At 42.2% G+C, this 18591-nt stretch overlaps 1 protein-coding gene across 1 annotated transcript; it reads left to right on the forward strand.

Annotated features, from left to right (window-relative positions):
* The first annotated feature begins 3505 nt into the window (after positions 1–3505).
* Positions 3506–7124, forward strand: LOC147436205 (uncharacterized). The gene is made up of 4 exons (XM_086488115.1): positions 3506–5655; positions 5750–6687; positions 6777–6917; positions 7008–7124. Exons 1-2 carry the CDS (start codon positions 5602–5604, stop codon positions 6629–6631), a joined length of 936 nt encoding a protein of 311 aa, XP_086344241.1. The 5' UTR covers positions 3506–5601; the 3' UTR covers positions 6632–6687; positions 6777–6917; positions 7008–7124.
* Positions 7125–18591: the final 11467 nt, after the last annotated feature.

An 18591-nucleotide genomic window follows, 5' to 3' on the forward strand; every position in this document is an offset into this window, starting at 1 on the left:
GGTGGAAAGATTAGATTAATAAAACCAAAAAACTGCTTCCATTGTTAATTATGATACTTGTTTAGTATGCACATTATGCCAAATGTTGTGCCCCAAACGCTTTTTTTTTTTTTGGGTGGGGGGTTGGGGGGGGGGGGGGGGGGGGTTTTCCAATTGCACAAATCTCATGCTCGTCGAAGCAAATGTCCTTATGAGCGCACAAGGTTGCCTGGCCGCACTCCAAGGCAAAATGTTAAAATAAATAAATTATGATACTTGTTTAGTCTACACATTTATGCCAAATATTGTGCCTCAAAGGCAAATTTTTTCCCCCAGTCACACATTCTCGTGCGAGTCAAAGCGAATGTCCTTATGAGTGCATAAGCCTGGCCGCACTCGAAGGCAAAATGTTTAAGCTATTTCATTTAGTCAATCACTATATTCCCCAATTAGAAATACTGGATTGAAAACAAATATTACGTCAACAGGATCGTAACCTAGTGGTTAAGGTGGACGTGCGTGTGCTAAAGACCAAGGTTCGATTTCCAGTAGCATCTTCCAAATTTCAATAATACTTCAAAAAAAAGAAAACAAATACTGATATCAATTAAACAATAATAAACCATCAATCTTCATCCCTTAAAAGAAATTCTAAAAACACCTGTATTTTATGTCTTTTTCGTTAATAGTATATTCCTTTTATAAAAGATCTCTTGGTAGTGAGGTCATTTTGGAAATATGAGGATGAGAAAAAGGGAGTATTGTAAGAGGATTATAAAAGAAAAGGATCAATTGAATGACAGGCATTGCTCACTTTTGTTCTACTTTCGGCTTGCAAAGGGATTCCTTTTGAAGGGCTTTTGGGGTGTTTTGATTGTGGGCACGCACATGGCCTCATCCCTCACTCCTTTTGAAAGGCTGTGATCTCCTTACAAGTTCATTGTCCCATATAGCCTACCATTATACTAGGTGGACCCTTATAGAAGTTGCTTTTCTTACAAGAATTCAATGAATTGTAGGACTTTCTCTATCCACATAACACTGATAGCACCACCTTAATGCTTATGGCCACCCCTTCTAGTAACAATTGTTGTTAATTTACCACAATTCTTTAATTTTTGGCTAATTATATTTCACCAATGCCCACCAATTTTTGAGGGATGAACTCTCGTGTTACTTTACCCAAAAGGATTTATGCAATAGATACACACAACACCGACCTGACCGACCCTATCACTAGTTGCGTAATGTATCACCTAAAGCAATATTTACAAAATGGACTAGTGCCACACCAGATAGTACACAATCAGAACGCATTAGTCTTTGTTGAGATAAAATCTATCAAGAGACGAGCAAGCATTGGGATCTTAAACACTAGTTTGATACCAAAATAGGACACTTCATTTTCCTCTTTTTATGATTTTCAATAAAGTTCTATATGCAATGAAAAATTAGCTCAAGAAATCCATTCAAGAGCTTTGTATATGTTATGCAGCATTCCTAGAAAATGTATCCTTGTTTTTAGTGCAATATGATGTGGAAGCACACTCATAAAGAGTACTCACACGAAAATGCAATTGATGGTTTATAAAAATTGGGGGCATAGGTAAAAAGAAAAACGATCAGATTTGATATATAATTTAAAAATGAATGTTTATAGATGTACTAATACACGTACTAAAAAAATTCTTTGAGAACATAAAGTTGTGTAGGTCTAATAAGCCATTCTGTCGTATTCACATGTAGGCAGAGTGTAATGGTTGCATACATACTCACTCTATTACGACTAATGTATACGAGAACAATTATTGATGTTTATATGAGCTAGAAATTGTAAATTGTGTTGCATTTTCAGTACTGCACACCATAGAATCCTGTTTCTTAATTCACGTAAGAATAGCTATTGCCTATAGATTTGGGGTTAGGTTCAAAAAGTCTTACAAATACCTACAAGTATATCCAACCATGTGGAATGGGCATGATTGGGACATGTATAACACAAGAATGTCTAGACAAATTCTCACAATAATTCCCACATTGTGACTTACCTCAACATCATGAGCTTTTGTGAGGGAGGCACCGCATACCTAGCTAGGTACGATTGGGGGTAGCGGACCGCCGGCCCGGTGGGGGGCCGCTGGTCCCCTACCCCCAATCGCGCCGGTCCCCTACCCCCAATCGTACCTAGCTAGGTATGTGGTGCCTCTCGAGCAGAAGCTCATGATGTTATGCATGGTATGAAAAACACAGAAAAAGACTCCGTTTTCCTACATGAGAATATTTCTAAATCTTCTTGTGTAATGCTTGAGGAGAAATTTTGCATAGAAAAGATTTCAAGACAAGCATAAATGTTTGAAATTTGTGGGAGATTGGAACCCCCAAAAATATGCACTTTGTTGGGTTTTTACCTATAGAGTGACTTTAAACTATAGATTTTGACTAACACAAAATAATTTTCTTGAAAAAATCTATAGAAACCCAAAAATTTGCCTCTTTCTCTGCATTTTCAAAATTATGAGTTTCTTTTAAATAGCTTCACACTTATATGGCTATATCATCTTTTGAAACTAACAATACAAACAAAATAAGAAACTATAAACAATGTATGCGATTCTTGACAATACAACTTCAAATTTTGAACTTAGAACTTCTCATCAATACCTTAATAGATTATGTATTTTGACACAAAAATAAAGTCTTTTTTTTTTCAACTCATAACTTTACTATGACCAAGACATGCAAATTGTGTTTCTAGCTTCATAAAAATAGTATTTAAGCTAGTTTGTTAAGTTGTTCATACTAAACTTAATGACCCTAGTTTAGGTAACTATTATTGTGATTTTCAAGCTAGCCTCCTTTTTATAGTAAAGAGAAGCACACATATATGGAGTTATTTATGCTAGCCATGTAGAATAGTTGGAGACACAGACACATTAATACAAAGCCCTAAGAAAGTCATTTTCCATGCATAAAGACTTATTGGCTTCATAATCCACTCACTAAAGTTGGGGTCCATTGGACCTGTACATTTTAAACTAAAAAACACTCTAATAAACCACTTTGCAAAATTAAAGAGACCTACTTGGTCCACTTTCAAAAAGTTGAATTGATTCCTAGGAAGATGTCGAGCGAATCATGCAATTTCAAAGGAAATGAGCAGGGCCTCTCCCTAGTCCTTGTGCGCACACAATCCTCCACTCTACCCTAATCTGCCTCCATTGTTCTCCAGGACAATGTCCCCCACCCCACCTCTCTTCCGCATAAGCACCCTCTGTAGCCTCCTCACCCAAGACGAGAGAAAATTGCCCTACAACTGCGAGGCCAAATATTGTGTTTGGGCTCTCCCCCCTCTACTGTAGATGCGGATGTGGAGTGCAAGAGAGGGAAGGAGAGAAGGGGAAGGGGATGAAGAGAACACACAGTCTTGTGGGTGGATCTCTAGAGGGTGAATACTCTCTATCTCCTTATTTTCATTATAAGGAAAGAACAATATATTTTCAATTGTACAAACGTGAAGCATGACTGTAGCTTCACCCTATGCCCATCATCTCTATGCAATGTGCAAACCGCTCTGAGGCTAAGCTCTTAGTTAGAGCATCCACTGGGTTTTCATCCTTGTGAACTTTGACCAACTCAATGCGTTTGCTAGCAAAAATCTCCCGTACCACATGATACCTAACCTCTATGTGTTTTGACTTGGAGTGACACTTGGGGTTCTTTGCTAACACAATCGCACTCCGACTGTCACAATGTAGCACTGTAGTTTTGTGTATACCAAGGTCTCCCACTAAACAAGATAGCCACACAACTTCCTTACTGGGATTAGAAACTACAACATACTCTGCCTCAATGGTGGAAGACGAAGTGCAATTCTGGACACATGATCTCCAAGAAATTGCCGCTCTAGTGAACAAGAAAACATAAACAGATGTGGATCGCCTAATGTCCACACAACCCGCATAATCCGAATCAGTGTATCCAACTATGGATGCATCACTGTTCCCAAAGTGTAAGCACTTGCTAGCTGAGCCCTTGATGTATCTCAAGATATGATTCACTGCTTTCCAATGCTTTCTGCCTAGATTTGCCATAAATTTGCTGACCACTCCCACTGCATATGCAATGTCTAGCCATGTGCTAACCATGGCGAACATGAGACTAGAAACTGCCGAAGAATACGTCACAGATTGAATGTACTTATCAAATTTGATGTAGCGTTGCCGTGAGTCTTGCTTTATTCCAAACAAAGCTTTCTTGAGTCTACAGACCAGTTCTGCCCGTGTTAGCTTCTCAAGCTTTATCGCAAAACCTTTTGGTTGTTTCGTGTAGACATCCTCTTCAAGATCCCCATGAAGAAACGTTGTGTTCACATCCATTTGGACCAATTCCATGTCCTTGAGACCAAGCATAAGACACAATATAGTCATCTTGACTAGTGGAGAAAAGATATCATCAAAATCCACGCCTTTCGTTTGCTTAAACCCTTTTGTAACCAATCTTGCCTTATACTTAGGCTCGAGATCATCTGTTGTGTACTTCTTCTTGTACACCCATTTGCATGACAATGCCTAATTACCCATAGGTAACTCTGTCAATTCCCAAGATTCATTTTCTAAGATCGAGTTATAATTAGGTTGCATAGCCTCTTCCCACTTCACGATATCGTCCATTTGAATGGTCTCTTTGTAGCAAGTGGGTTCACCGTCAGTCAGTGACTAGCAAGTAGCTAATCCTGGCTCAAAATGCTCACGTGCACGAGATGTATGAGTAGATCTTCAAATTACATGACTGATGGATTCCGCTCTCTCTGGAGAAACATGTGTGTGTGTGTGTGTGTACTAGTGGAAGGTGCATCACTAGCACGTCCAACATTCTGTGTAAATGGTGGTGAGGAAACATCCTCAAACCGTACTGTGCGATACTCAATGTCTTTTACTGGCTTTTTATGCATCTTAGACTCATTAAATATTACTTGTGAGCTACATATAACCTTCTTAGATTCTGGGTGCCAGAGACGATATCCCATCTCTCCGTCTACACCATATCCAATGAAGATGCACTTGTGTGATTTGGGCTCTAGCTTTTGTCTAAGCATTTTTGGCACATGTGAGAATGCCTCACATCCAAACACACGTAACTTGTCATAATTGGACTCTTTGCCCGTCCACATCTCTTGCGGAACCTTGTACTTTAGTGGTGTTCTATGTGACCGATTGATCAAGGAAGTAGCTGTCGTAATAACTTCTCCCCAAAATTCTTAAGGTAAGTTGGCCGTAGACATCATAGAAGGTGTGGTAAACTATCTTCTAATGCCTCTCTTAGTGCAAAAGTCCTTGAACTCAGAGGAGATGTACTTGCCTCCATTGTCACTGCGCAAAGCTTTAAGCTTTCTACCCGATGAGTTCTCCATCAAAGCAACAGATCGAAGAACCCATATCTCTAGAAGAGGAAGAGCTGGCTATTGGATGTGACTGGACGAAGGTATGGCAGAGGAAGCTGACAGATATACAAGGGATGACGCAGACGAGCCAGAATTGACACTTGTAGATCAAGATGCAATGGATGAAGACAATCTGCCAGAACGAGTTGGGGCAGAGTTATGTTTGCAATTAGAGATACACGATGATACGGTGCAAGATCTTATCGATGATGCCTCACTCGTCGAGGCCTAGGCCTGTAAGTGTTTGTGTGAAGACTTTGATTTAAAGTTAAGCTTAAAGTTAATTTAAACAACTGTGTTCTGACGCTTTATTTTACTTTCTTTGTGCAGGACTTTAGTATGGCAGACGAGATTCCAGATCCTGCTTCCATGAGTGCAAATGCATTCATGGGCTTCGTTACAATGATGACGCCTGCTCAGATGGCAGAGGCTTCTCAGTACTGGGTAGCCAGAGGCACGGGTACTACGTCTCCGGGCTTCACACCCGAGGATCCGACGCTTAGGGGGGGGACGCCTACGGGGTTCATGACGCCTATGGGTACGACGCCTTCTTCTCCCATCACGGTCGCTTCGACACCTAGGGGTGGGGCAGAGGCGGGTACGTTCTTATCTCCGCAGCACAGGTGCACTTGCAGATCTCGGCGATCGTCAGGTGGAGGTGGTGGTTGTTGTGGAGGAGGGTCCACAGATGCTTCGACCCCTCCTCGCTCACGACCCCCATCCTACCCAGGCACACCTCTCGACACACCTCTTGGCACACCTCGAACACCTTGGGGGGCACACGATCCTAGTGCCTCCAAGCTCTATACTCTACGAGGAGATGGTTCTGTTGACATGGATAGAGTCGGGACTGAGATGCGACAACCGATTCGCCAGCTCGTGGAGCTGCAGTTTTCGACCAGCATTCTGACGTCTTGGGATCAGCAAGAAAAGGAAAAAGTCACTTACATAGTGGAGACCATCCTAAGAGAGTACCAAGCTGCTCCGGGTTCTTCCGTTGTTCCGGTGCGGTGGATCAAGGGTGTTGCACGGGACACCTTGAAAGATCGACGAGATGCAGCTCGGAAGGCTTTCAGGACCGGCTCGCCGAAGCCTTCGGGCATCCCACACGAGACGTGGCTGCAGATCAGTGGCTGCAGATCAGGGAGGATGAGCAGACAGCGGCCACGCGATTCAGACAGCAGCGTGAGGCCGCGCAGGTATGACAAATGACTAGGGGGACATCTCATCTTGGCAGCGGAGGCTTCGACACCTTTCGCTATGAGTTTGTGAGTTTCTAATCCAATCTTAACTATGGTGTTTTTTAAAACGCGATGAATCATGTATTCTTATTACTTTGATTTTTGTATAAACGCAGAATCTTGCGATGCATCGAGCTCCGACACGCGAGGAGGAGTCAGATGGATATCGCAGAGGTATCTATGAAGTACTGAATGATCTTGAAGCTTCAGGAGAGCCTGTAGACTGGGAGGCCTTACAGTCTCGCTGATCGCTTGAGGTGAGACGTTAATATGTGTAAGTTGATTTAATTAAGTCAGTATATGTGAAGTAATATCAATACTAATTTTGTGAGTTGTCCTATGTGCAGGTTGCGACGCCTAGTCATTAGTGGACCATATTTCATATATATGCTTTGTGAGACACATACATGCTTCTGTGTCTCTTTTTTGTACAAACAGTTAGTGTTCAGACATTTATTGTTTCCCTTATGGTTATGATTATTGTCATTGTCATTGTATAGACAGTTATTGTTTCTCTTTTTGGTTATGCTTATGGTTATTGTTAATTTTGTTTATGGTTATGGTTATCTGCATTATGGTTTTGATCAAAGTGGTTATAGCCGGTTATGGTTTTAAGTTATGGTTATGGTTCGTTATGGTTATGCTTTTAAGTTATGGTTATGGTTCATTATGGTTATGCTTTTAAGTTATGGTTATGCTTTTCAGTTGGTATGGTTGTCTTTCATTGGCCTTAAATCTCATGTGAGATCCTACATGGATAGCATGTAGGAGGCGTATACATGATATGGTTTTTTTTGAAAAGTTTATGTAAAAACAAAGGGAACTCTGCCAAAATTTCTACGCGTGGGAGCATGGTTGATATTTTGGTGCTGCTCGCTTTCTTGGGCAGAGGGCAGGAAGTCTGGCTGTGGCTGTGTCCATCTTTTAATTGGGCACAGGCCAGGCTACCTACCCTTTGCCCAAGAAATTTTTTTTCTGTTATGGTCGTCGCTATGTGCGTGGCAATCTGCGTCGCTATATGCATGGCAATCTTCTTCTCTATACGCGTCTATACCTGCGTCGCAAATAGCGATTGGTTTCACAGCGACGCGTATAGTGATGCGCCGCGTCAATATCTATGTCGATGACACCTTATTTTGTTGTAGTGAAAGTTTTCTCTATAACTTTCTACGAATACAATACAACCCCTTTTGGATAACAAAAAACTCTACAGAGGTTTCTCTTAACCTCCCTAAACAGATTTTTTATCTTTTTTTAGTAGATATTACGCAGTGTTATGAGAATATTCCCATAGAAGGAGATCTTAGGCTTAAAGATGTTCTATCACAAGTTATTAAACTTGCATTTATTAATGCTAGAAAGAAGAGTTTCTTCTATATTTCTCTTTCCAAGAAACCTAGATGGATAAAAAAGACACACTCTTCCCACCCATTACACTTTAATGAAGAGAAGCTATGTCTTTATATATCATGGTTACTTTGTAACTGCACCATACTCTCTGGAGGAAACTGTTTTAACCAAAGCCTTGGCATCCCCATGGGATTCTCCTGCTCCCCGCTTATGTGTAACATATACCTTGCCTTCTTTGAATACAAATGGTTTCTCAGAGCCATGGGAGAGAAAAGTGATAAACTTTCACTATTCAGACACACTTACAGGTATATGGATGACATACTGAGCATCAACAATAAGTCTTTCTCAAAAGAGATCAGTCAGATATATCCTAACTACTTAAAAATAGACCAACTTCTATACAAGGGTTCACTACATCCAATGGGTTTTTTTGCACCTCAGTACAATTCCTTAACTTTTTTATTTCGCTTCATATACCTTGTGCTAGAGAGTATGACAAAAAATTTCTATGGAAAAGGGATCTCCTAAACCTTCCACCCTTTGAGTTCATAAAAAGGAATAGTAATAGACCCCACAAAGCAGCTCTTAGCACTTGTATCAACCTGCTTTACTTAATTATCTACTCCTCCTCCAACTACCTCCTTGCTTGGGAAGATATCAAGCTACTCATAAAAAAGTACTACCTTAATGGCTTCAATAGATGCGACGTAATTGATAAAATTCTACTATCACTTACTCAACATGACTGGCCTGGGTTACACTTCAACCATAATATTCTCATCTCTTTAATAAGGTAGTAGGCCTATTCACAATGGGCCTACTATCAACCCATTGTGTTTGGTGCCTGGGACATGGCGGGCGCGCGCGCGCGCGCGCACACACACACACACACACACACTTTGTTACTTGCTTTTGAGTTTTCAGCATATTAGAAAATACTTTACTAAACCCTAATGTTGTCACCCTGGGTAGATAGCTACACTGTAACGCCTACAACTTTTTTAAGCTACACTAAATCTACCATGGGATGGAACCCTTATAGGTTAATAATTGTCTCTTAAGCAATAACTCGCAAGTAAAAAACGTGGGTCTCTCTATTGAGCCTCACCTACCCTGCCGTGAGGCGCTATGGTAAATTTGCTCCACTAAGCCGGATCAAAACTTAGGTGGTTGCATATTGTCGATTCCCTAGAAGGGGCATGCAATACTCAGTTGGGAGGATTTTGCACACATCAGGAGTAATGGTGGTCTCCCCTCCTCTATTTAAAGAGGTGAAGGCGCTTTCTGCCCCTCACTTAGCTTTGGGTGCATTCTTACTTGAGAGAGGACCGTGTGTTGGTTTTTGTTACTCACTGTTACACGAAACATGGAGCTTGTAGCTTAGCCAACCCAGGTTTGTCACTGTTAACTGAACTTGGTTTTCTTTCTTGTTTAAATTGCAAACATAACCAGGCTATGGTATCTTGATCACCTTCACTGAATGCCTGATAAGGCCCACAAAATGGGTTTTCTTTACATGATAGTACATAAGGATGAATGCTTTTTTTTAATATAAAGCTCTGACCCTCTACTGGGTTTTGGTTTTTTCAATAGAAGCTGCATAATTATATGGTTTGAATGAAGGTGATCCTTAAAATTTAGGGTTTGGCATAATAAATATGGCCGCTTGAGAGAGAGATTGAGAAAGAAGGGAGAGGGAGGAAAAAGAAATCAAAAGAAATTGTGTGTGTGTGTGTGTGTGTGTGTGTGTGTGTGTGTGAGAGAGAGAGAGAGAGAGAGAGAGAGAGAGAGAGAGAGAGAGAGAGAGAGAGAGAGAGAGAGATATGGGGGCAGGGGCGGTTGGAGGTTCAGAGAGGAGGGGGTTGGAAGTTGGTGGTGTAATGTTGAGGAGCAAGAGGGGTTGTGGTGGCTCAAAAAAAGTCTCAGTTGTCATCGGCATCTGGTGGTAGTGAGTGGTAGGGGTGGAGGTGGAGAGAAAGATCGCTCCAAAGATGGCTTCACCAGGCTCTCTTATTATCCTTCCCCGACTAAAACAAGGCTAAAGGCAATGGTACATGAAGTTTGACAAGTACATACAATTGCAAGGTTATTGAAGGAGCTAGGAAGATCATTGGTAGTATGCCAACAAGTTCAACAATGATTCACTTATCATCTTGATACTCTATGTTCATGATATGCTCATTGATGGGAAATCTAAAGATAACATTACCATCTTGAAGAAGTCACTTAGCACGCAGTTTGCTATGAAGGATTTGGGAGACGCAAGCCACTTTCTTGATATGCATATCAAGAGGGATAAAAAAAGTGGATTATTGGAGTTGTCTAAGGAAACATATATCCACAAGGTCTTCTTGCAACTTTTTAATATGCAAGGGGTGAAGGTTACATTGAGTGCCCCAATGCAGGCATATGAAAAACTTAGAATGATTCTCCCAAGTCTCAAGCTGAGAAAACAAAAATGGTCACGTTGCCATATTTTTAGCAGTTGGTAGTCTTATGTATACCATGTGTCATAAAATCTAATATCTAACAAACCCAAATGATTTTCTCATATTAAATTGATTATTTAATGTGGGAAAATAAATGGAAACAAGACTTAGAATATAGACATGTGCTTTTAGATATATCTCAACACGGGACCAAATGGAGAGAAGGCAACGGGTCCAAAATGGAGATGGTCTATCAAAGAATAATGACCAGATAATGGAGCTTAAAAGACCTTAGGGTTATCTTCATTAAAGACCTCCAAAGGTTAGTGTTAAAAGTCTTAAACCTAGGATCTTAAGCAAGTTGGGACTGACCTTGAGGTGGGAACCTTGCCTAAGCTTGAGGTGCTTGTCGTGATTGTTGACTAAGGTGCTTGTCATTCTTGATGATTAAGGTGCTTGTCATGCTTGAAGCCTAAGGTGTTTGCGGTGCTAAAGTCAACATGATCCATATTGTTGGGGTGTAGGTCAGGTGGCCGTGGGAAACCCCCCTTACTTACATTTGTCTTCCTAATGAATATAGAGAGAGAAAGTGAGGAGCTAAGTGGGAGCAGAAATCAAAGTATTGAAGCAAGCCGGGATGCAAAGCAACAATGCTACACTACAATAGCAAAATCGGGCTGTAGCGGGCAGGAGAGAACCGAGCTCTTTTGCTTAATTGTGTGTGTACACACACACACACACACACACACACACACACACACACACAGTCAATTGCAACCTCAAGCAGCAAGATAGGCAATTGATTAGCACACTGGGAAGCAATTGCATTCGAGTGCAATCTTGAGCAGATCCAACAAAAGGGAAAGCCGGGCAAGAGGGCGCAGTTCTGCAGCATATTGGAGTTGGGTAATTCCACACACACACACACACACACACACACACACACACACACACACACACACACACACACACACACACACACACACACACACACACACACACACACACACACACACACACACACACACACACACACACACACACACACACACACACACACACACACACACACACACACACACACACACACACGCTAGCATGGAGAATCAAGTGCCGTAAGCAAGGTGTCATCACACACACACACACACACACACACACACACACACACACACACACACACACACACACTTTGTTTTCAACAACTCTTAGAACCTGCAGCATCTCGTCAGTCTGCAAATTTTTGTCAAAGAACAGAATTTGATTTTTTTTTTTCTTATTTTTCCTTCACACACCCTTTGTGTGCAAGGGTTGCTCCCACCACCACAAAATCCTCAACCGACCTCAACTCTCTTGACACCAACTCTGAGTCCCGAGCTTGAGTAGAGAGTGAGAGACCACATTTTGAGAGATAGCAGCTTAGAGAGAGAGAGAGAGAGAGAGAGAGAGAGAGAGAGAGAGAGAGAGAGAGAGAGAGAGAGAGAGAGAGAGAGAGAGAGAGAGAGAGAGAGAGAGAGAGAGAGAGAGATTGATTTATCGTCCACGTAGGTCATATATGACCCATGGGACCATCACAAAAGACATTACATCGACTTGTTGCTTCTAAGTGAAGTCATCAGATACATATTAGTTAAGGATTGAGGGTCCAATCATGGGGATAAGGGGGAAAAAAAGAAAAAAGGAACAAGATCTAGGGAGGGTTGGGCAAAGCCTTTTTAGGGGCTCGAAATTCTTGAATGATGGATTTACCACCTCGATAGACTGCCCATTTACCTTGCTTGCGGGCTTTGTGCATCTTCTTGAGCTCGCTCTTTTTTATCTTCAATTGAGTTGTTGTCAGCTCCTTGTTGATCCAAATCTTTGTCCTTTTGAGGAGTCGGGCTTGTCGTAGTAACTGCATCTTATCCTCTCTGTCTTTGAAAGTAAGAAGACAGTGTTCAATGCCTGTGTGTATCGTTGATCCAAGAAACCTTTTCAAATTTGATGTTAATTGGTTGAAGGATGTCGTTGAGCTTGGTGATCGCTTCCTCGAGAGTGTCCTCAATGTTGCACCATGGCGACGGGAGCCCACCAATGCGAACCTTGAGGGAATTTTCTTCTTGAAGTCTTTGTTTGTGGAGCTCTGTTGTCACGCAGGTTTGTACTTTGGCAAAGGTGGCTGATTGGGCTTGGGTGACCTTTGATTCGACTTCTTTTGCTTTGTTAGTGGCAAGCTCAACCATGGAGTCAAAGCGTGCCTCAAGCTTGCTAAGGCGAGCTTTGAGGTCGCGATTCTCCTCCATTACCCGGTTGAGGGCTGCTTGGAGTTGTCCAATCTGAGTGAGCTTGCTCAGGGCTGCTATGATTGTTGTGAAGCTTGGTCGGCTCTTTGCGGAGGGCTTAGGAGTGTTCATTCTGGAAGTAGGTCGACTACCGTGGGAACAAACCCTAGGTAGAAACTTGTTTGAATAAGCTTAGGCAAGCAGAGCGTGAGTCGGGGCAGACCAACAGCGGTGCAGACCAATGAGGGCAAGAGGTGGTGGGCTGGTCGCGGGCTTGCCAGGGGCCGAACCAGTTCTCGCTCGCAGGGCAGTGGGCAGCAGACTTGACCTGCAAGCGAGGCAAAATAGGGCATTCGACCTGCAGGCCAGGCAATAGGGCGGGCTTCGAGCTTGTGAGTGAATAGGGCCGTGGAGCTCAGCTGGGGCAGGGCTGGGCTGTTAACACCCCCCCATAGGGCAGCCCCTCGCCTGCACACACACACACACACACACACACACACACACACACTCACACACACACACACACACACACACACACACACACACACACACACACACACACACACACACACACACACACACACACACACACACACACACACACACACACACACACACACACACACAGAGAGAGAGAGAGAGAGAGAGAGAGAGAGAATTAGAGACCGAGCGTTCTTTGGTATGCACTCACGAGCACACACACTGACGTGTGCAGGTGGGGGCAAGTAAGCCCTGATATCACTCGGCATCGGCCCAACTTCGTCAACCCTCTCGATGATTTTCTCCTTCTTCTGGGCTTCAGTTTTTTCAAAAAAGCAATAGGTTTCATGCCTGACATCTATTTCACATGGATGACTTTTTCCCACGATCAACAGCTGTACATGCCACATGCATGGTTGACGTGCCTCTACCATAGACGAGTGACACTTGGCATCGGCATCGAGGGCACCGATTGCGTTGTACAACACAATTTTGGGCTACGACACCTTTGGCGGCTATTCGACTGGCGCATTTTTGCTCGACGATAGAAATTGGCACATAGCAACACTGACACGCAGGTTACAAGTTACATAGGGGTTTTCAACCTATTCACACATAGATCCTCTAGATTACCAGACACAACGCTTTCACATGTGATTTGACAGTCATTTTGATAGCAAATTCTCTATGGACAGATGCGTTGACAGATGCATTTTGTTGTGAGCACACCTAGTGCTACTGAGCTCTTTTGAGAGCAGATATCCCCACAGGGATCACTTCTATTGCATGCAGGAGTTCTTGGCACCTATTTGAGTGCGGTTTTTTTGATGTAGGTTGAGTTGCGAACACTATCCACTATACTACGTGTGGAGCCATTTTTGGCTATTTCGGTAGTTTTTCCCGGCCGTTTCTGAGACTCGGATCGGAAAAGCCCTTTTTGAGACTGTGGATAGTCCATTTGTGTGTGCATTAGCCTTTGGAGGGTCGATAGCATGAGGTTTTCTTTCAATGGGGTGTGCTTGAGTGTTGAGACACCTTTGGTGATACAGGTAGCTCGATTTCGCCACTTTCGTTACCCTTGCCATAGGATATGTATCTGGACAATTTTTGTGCTTTTGACGCGGAGTTGGCGGTCACAAAGTAGTGTTTTGTACAGTAGATGCCTAGTTAGTGCAGTTGACACATTTATGCGTATTTTGAGTTGAGTTTTGACTCCTCATACAAAGGAGAGTCTGCCCAAATTTTTGCAGCTTCTCGCCATAGTTTGGCACCTCTCAAATCCTCTTGTTAGCAATGGCTTCTTCTTCAAAAAAAGAGGAGGTATTTCATTCACAAATTTGATGGTAGCAACTTCACCATGTGGAAAGAGCGCATGAAATATATTTTGACAAACAAAGGCCTATCAAAATTGTTGAAAGAGCCTAGAGAGGATGATGACTATATGCAAGCTTAGTGGCAGCTTTTGGATGCGAGAGCCATCACTACGATACGCCTATATCTCTAGCCGAGGCAGTGTTCTTCACTATCATACGGAAGACAACAACCAAGGAACTTTGGATACTTTATGTTCAGCATGGGAGAGCAAAAGTGCATCCAACAAATTTTTTCTCATGAAAAAGCTTATGAATCTCAACATGAAAGAAGGTAGCACAGTTTGTGGTCACTTAAACGAGTTCAAATCCTTATTCAACTAGGGATTTAAGGAGTTTGACAGGACGAACTCAAGTCTGTATTTTTTGTTATGCTCTCTACCTAGTTCATGGGACATCTTTTGCACAGCCATTAGCGATTCGGCTCCGAATGGCAAGTTAGTGTTCAATGTTGTCATAGATGTGTTGCTCACTGATGAAATTCGACGTAAATCTCTTGATGGTGCTAGTCATGGAGATGAATATATGGTTGGAAGTTCAACAAAGGCAAGAGGCCATGACAAGAACAAATACAAAGGCAAAAGTAGAGAGCGAAATCCTCGTAGTCCTAGCAGACACAGGAACTCAAGTAGAGACCGTAGTGCCAGAAATGTCAAGTGTTACTATTGCCACAAGAAGGGCCATTACAAAAAGGATTTCCGCAGTTTCCTAAGAGATCAAAAAAACATGCAAAAGGATAATTATGGCAAAGGCAAAAGTACGGTAAAGATTGAGGAGCTCAATGTGGTTGAGTCTTCCATACCTATCACTGCATTAGAGGATGCTCCTCCTCCAATGATGAATATTATGAAAACAGAGATTCATGTAGAGGTGACAAGAGATCTCTCAGATGTTCTCATTTTCACTTTTAGATCTCACTCCAGATGCTTTGGTTGCACACGATGAGAGCTATGCACAGAATTGGATTCTTGATTCTAGTGCAAGTTTTCATGTCACACGGCAAGAGAGTGGTTTTCCTCTTATGCATCCATGCATGTCATAGTCAAGCTTGGTGATTCCTATGAGCTTGAAAATTGGTGATGTGAAACTTCAGATACATAATGACACTACTTTTGTGTTGCAGAATGCTAGACATGTGCCCAAGCTTACAAAGAGCTTGCTTTCTATAGGGCAATTGGATGATCTTGGCTACACTACAGTTTTTGGTAATTGTTCTTGGCCGATCCACAAGAACAATCTTGTCATGATAAAAGGTCATAAAAATGGATCCATGTACTCTATGTTTGTTTCGAGGTCGACGAACACTCTATCTATGTTGCCAAGCTTCCATCTACTGAGTTGTGGCATAGCCGGCTAGGGCATACTAGCCAAAAGGGAATGAAAACACTTCAGAGTTTTGGCTACTTACCTGTGTTAGATTACACAGACTTTCCATTGTGTGAGCATTGTCTATACAGCAAACAGACTAGTTTGACATCTTTGCCATTGAAAAAGAAACTGGGCAAACCCCTAGACTTATGCACAATGATTTGTGTGGTCCAATGCCACATAAAACTCTAGTGAGGGCAAGCTACTTTCTCACGTTCATAGATGATACTACCAGAAAGGTGTGGGTGTATCTCCTTAAGCGTAAGGAAGAGGTCTTTTCAACCTCCAGAAATTCCTCGCCATGGTTGAGAACCAATCGAGAAAAAAGCTCAAAGATGTTTGCACAGACAATGGTGGAGAATATGTCTCGGTGGAGTTCAAGGATTTTTACAATTGAAGAGGCATTCATCTGTAGTTTACTGCTCCATACACACCTGCACATAATGGGATAGCTGAAAGAATGAATTGCATGATTCAAGAGCGAGTTATCTCTATGATGTCTATGGAAAAGTTTACTCTAGAGTTTTGGGGGGAAGCTGGTTTGACAGCAGTGCACATTATGGGTCACGTAGTTCTCCTTTGAATCTCAAAATTCCATAGGAATTATGGACTAGGAAAACGCCAAGATATGAGCAATTACATGTATTTGGATGTGAGGCATATGCACATGTGACCAAAGAACTTCGTCGCAAGTTAGTTTCCAGGTCACACAAATGCATTTTTATCGGCTATGGTGCAAATGGAGAGATGGGCTATCGTCTTTGGCACCCAAAATCCCACAAAGTTTTTCGTAGCTCACACGTGATTTTCAATGAATCAAAGATGCACAAGAAGCCCATTAAAGAAGTTGAGTACAGACGCGTTCATTTTGAGGATGTATCCTCCGAACCAACTCAATTCAGTAGTGTTGCACCTACTCCTCAAGTGCAAGATGCTACTATTGCTATGAAGAGAGCAGAGTCCAGCGGTCAGACACTGAGATTCTCTGTAAGAGTATCACGTGCGTCCGAGCGGTTTGAGCCGGGTATACACCACATTTTGGTCACTGACAGTGGAGAGCCAACCTGCTACAAAGAAGCTATACAAATGGACGATAGTGTTAAGTGGGAGCAAGCTATGCAATGAAATACGATTTGATTGTGGCTAATGAGACATGGGATTTGGTTGAATTACCAAAAGGAAAAAACGATGTATCTTGCAAGTGGGTATACAAGAAGAAGTATACAACGGAAGATCCGGATCCTACGTACAAGGCTCGTCTAGTTGCCAAGGGTTTCAAGCAGCAAAAATGTGTGGATTTCGATGAGATTTTCTCTTCAGTAGTCAAGATGACTACACTTTGCAATGTGCTTGGCTTGGTTGATATCTAAGACATGGAACTTGTCCAAATGGACGTAAACACAACATTTCTTCACGGGGATCTAAATGAAGATGTCTACATGAAACAACCAGAGGATTTCGTATGTAAAACCCAAAAGCCAACGAGGGCAGAATTGGTTTGTAGACTTAAAAAGTCACTTATGGCCTCAAGCAAGGTTCAAGGTAGTGGTATCAAAAATTTGACAAATTCATGCACTCTCAGGGTTACATAAGAAGTCAAGAGGATCACTGCTTATACACAAAGAGGTTGAACGATGGTTCTTTAATCATCTTGATCTTGTATGTAGATGATATGCTTATCACAGGCAAATCAATTGATGAGATCAATCAGTTGAAAAAGATGCTAAGCACTTAGTTTTCCATGAAAGATTTGGGAAATGCCAATCACTTTCTTGGTATGCAAATCAAGAGAGACAGGCGCCGTGGAATTCTTGAATTATCTCAACAAAAGTACATCCACAAAGTCTTGCAACGGTGAATGTAAGAGAGTGAATTCAACACTCTCACTTTTTCTCCATATATTCATTAGGAAGAAAAATGTCAGTAAGGGTGGTTTCCCACGGCCACCTGGCCTACACCCCAACAACCTCCCACTTGAAAGTCATGATGGTCAATAGTGGCATCAATATAGTTAGTCTATACAAAGTTGATGATGCATTGTTAGGCTTCATCCTACACCTATAAGTTCTATGAAATGTGTAAATTGCTCCGAGTCTAGGCTCTTCGTGAGAGCATCTGCGGGGTTGTTGTCAGTGTGAACCTTGACAAGCTCGATGTGCTTGCCAGCCAATGCATCTTGTATGACATGGTATCTGACCTCTTTGTGTTTTAACTTTGAGTGAAACACCGAATTCTTTGCCAAAGCAATGGCACTTTGACTATCACAATGTAGTACTGGAACCTCATGAATGCCCAGATCTTCCACTAGACGAGCTAACCATATGGCTTCCTGGCTTGCGTCAGACGCAACAACATATTTTGCCTCAGTGGTAGATGAAGACGTACAATATTGGAGACATGATAGCCAAGAGATAGCTGCTCCAGCAAACATGAACACATAGCATGTTGTGGATCTTCTACGATCCACACAACCCTCATAATCCACATATGTGTAACCTACAATAGATGCATCGCTGTTTTCAAAGAATAAACGATTGTTAGCTGTACCTTTCAAATATATGAGGATTTTCTTCACTAGTTCCCAATGATTCTTTCCACGGTCTTCTATGTACCTACTAACCACTCCCACTGCATGTGCAATGTCTGGTCTTGTGGCTACCATAGCGTACATCA

The sequence above is a fragment of the Adiantum capillus-veneris genome, chromosome 18, assembly GCF_014529385.1.
Source record: "Adiantum capillus-veneris isolate H3 chromosome 18, ASM1452938v2, whole genome shotgun sequence".
Taxonomy (NCBI): domain Eukaryota; kingdom Viridiplantae; phylum Streptophyta; class Polypodiopsida; order Polypodiales; family Pteridaceae; genus Adiantum; species Adiantum capillus-veneris.

What these genes read in the sequence shown, in the direction of transcription:
- LOC147436205 (XM_086488115.1), top strand. Translation starts at nt 5,602, where the DNA reads ATGATACGGTGCAAGATCTTATCGATGATGCCTCACTCGTCGAGGCCT. An exon ending in ACTCGTCGAGGCCTAGGCCT is followed by an intron (nt 5,656 to 5,749) that starts GTAAGTGTTTGT and finishes TTCTTTGTGCAG; the next exon opens with GACTTTAGTATGGCAGACGA.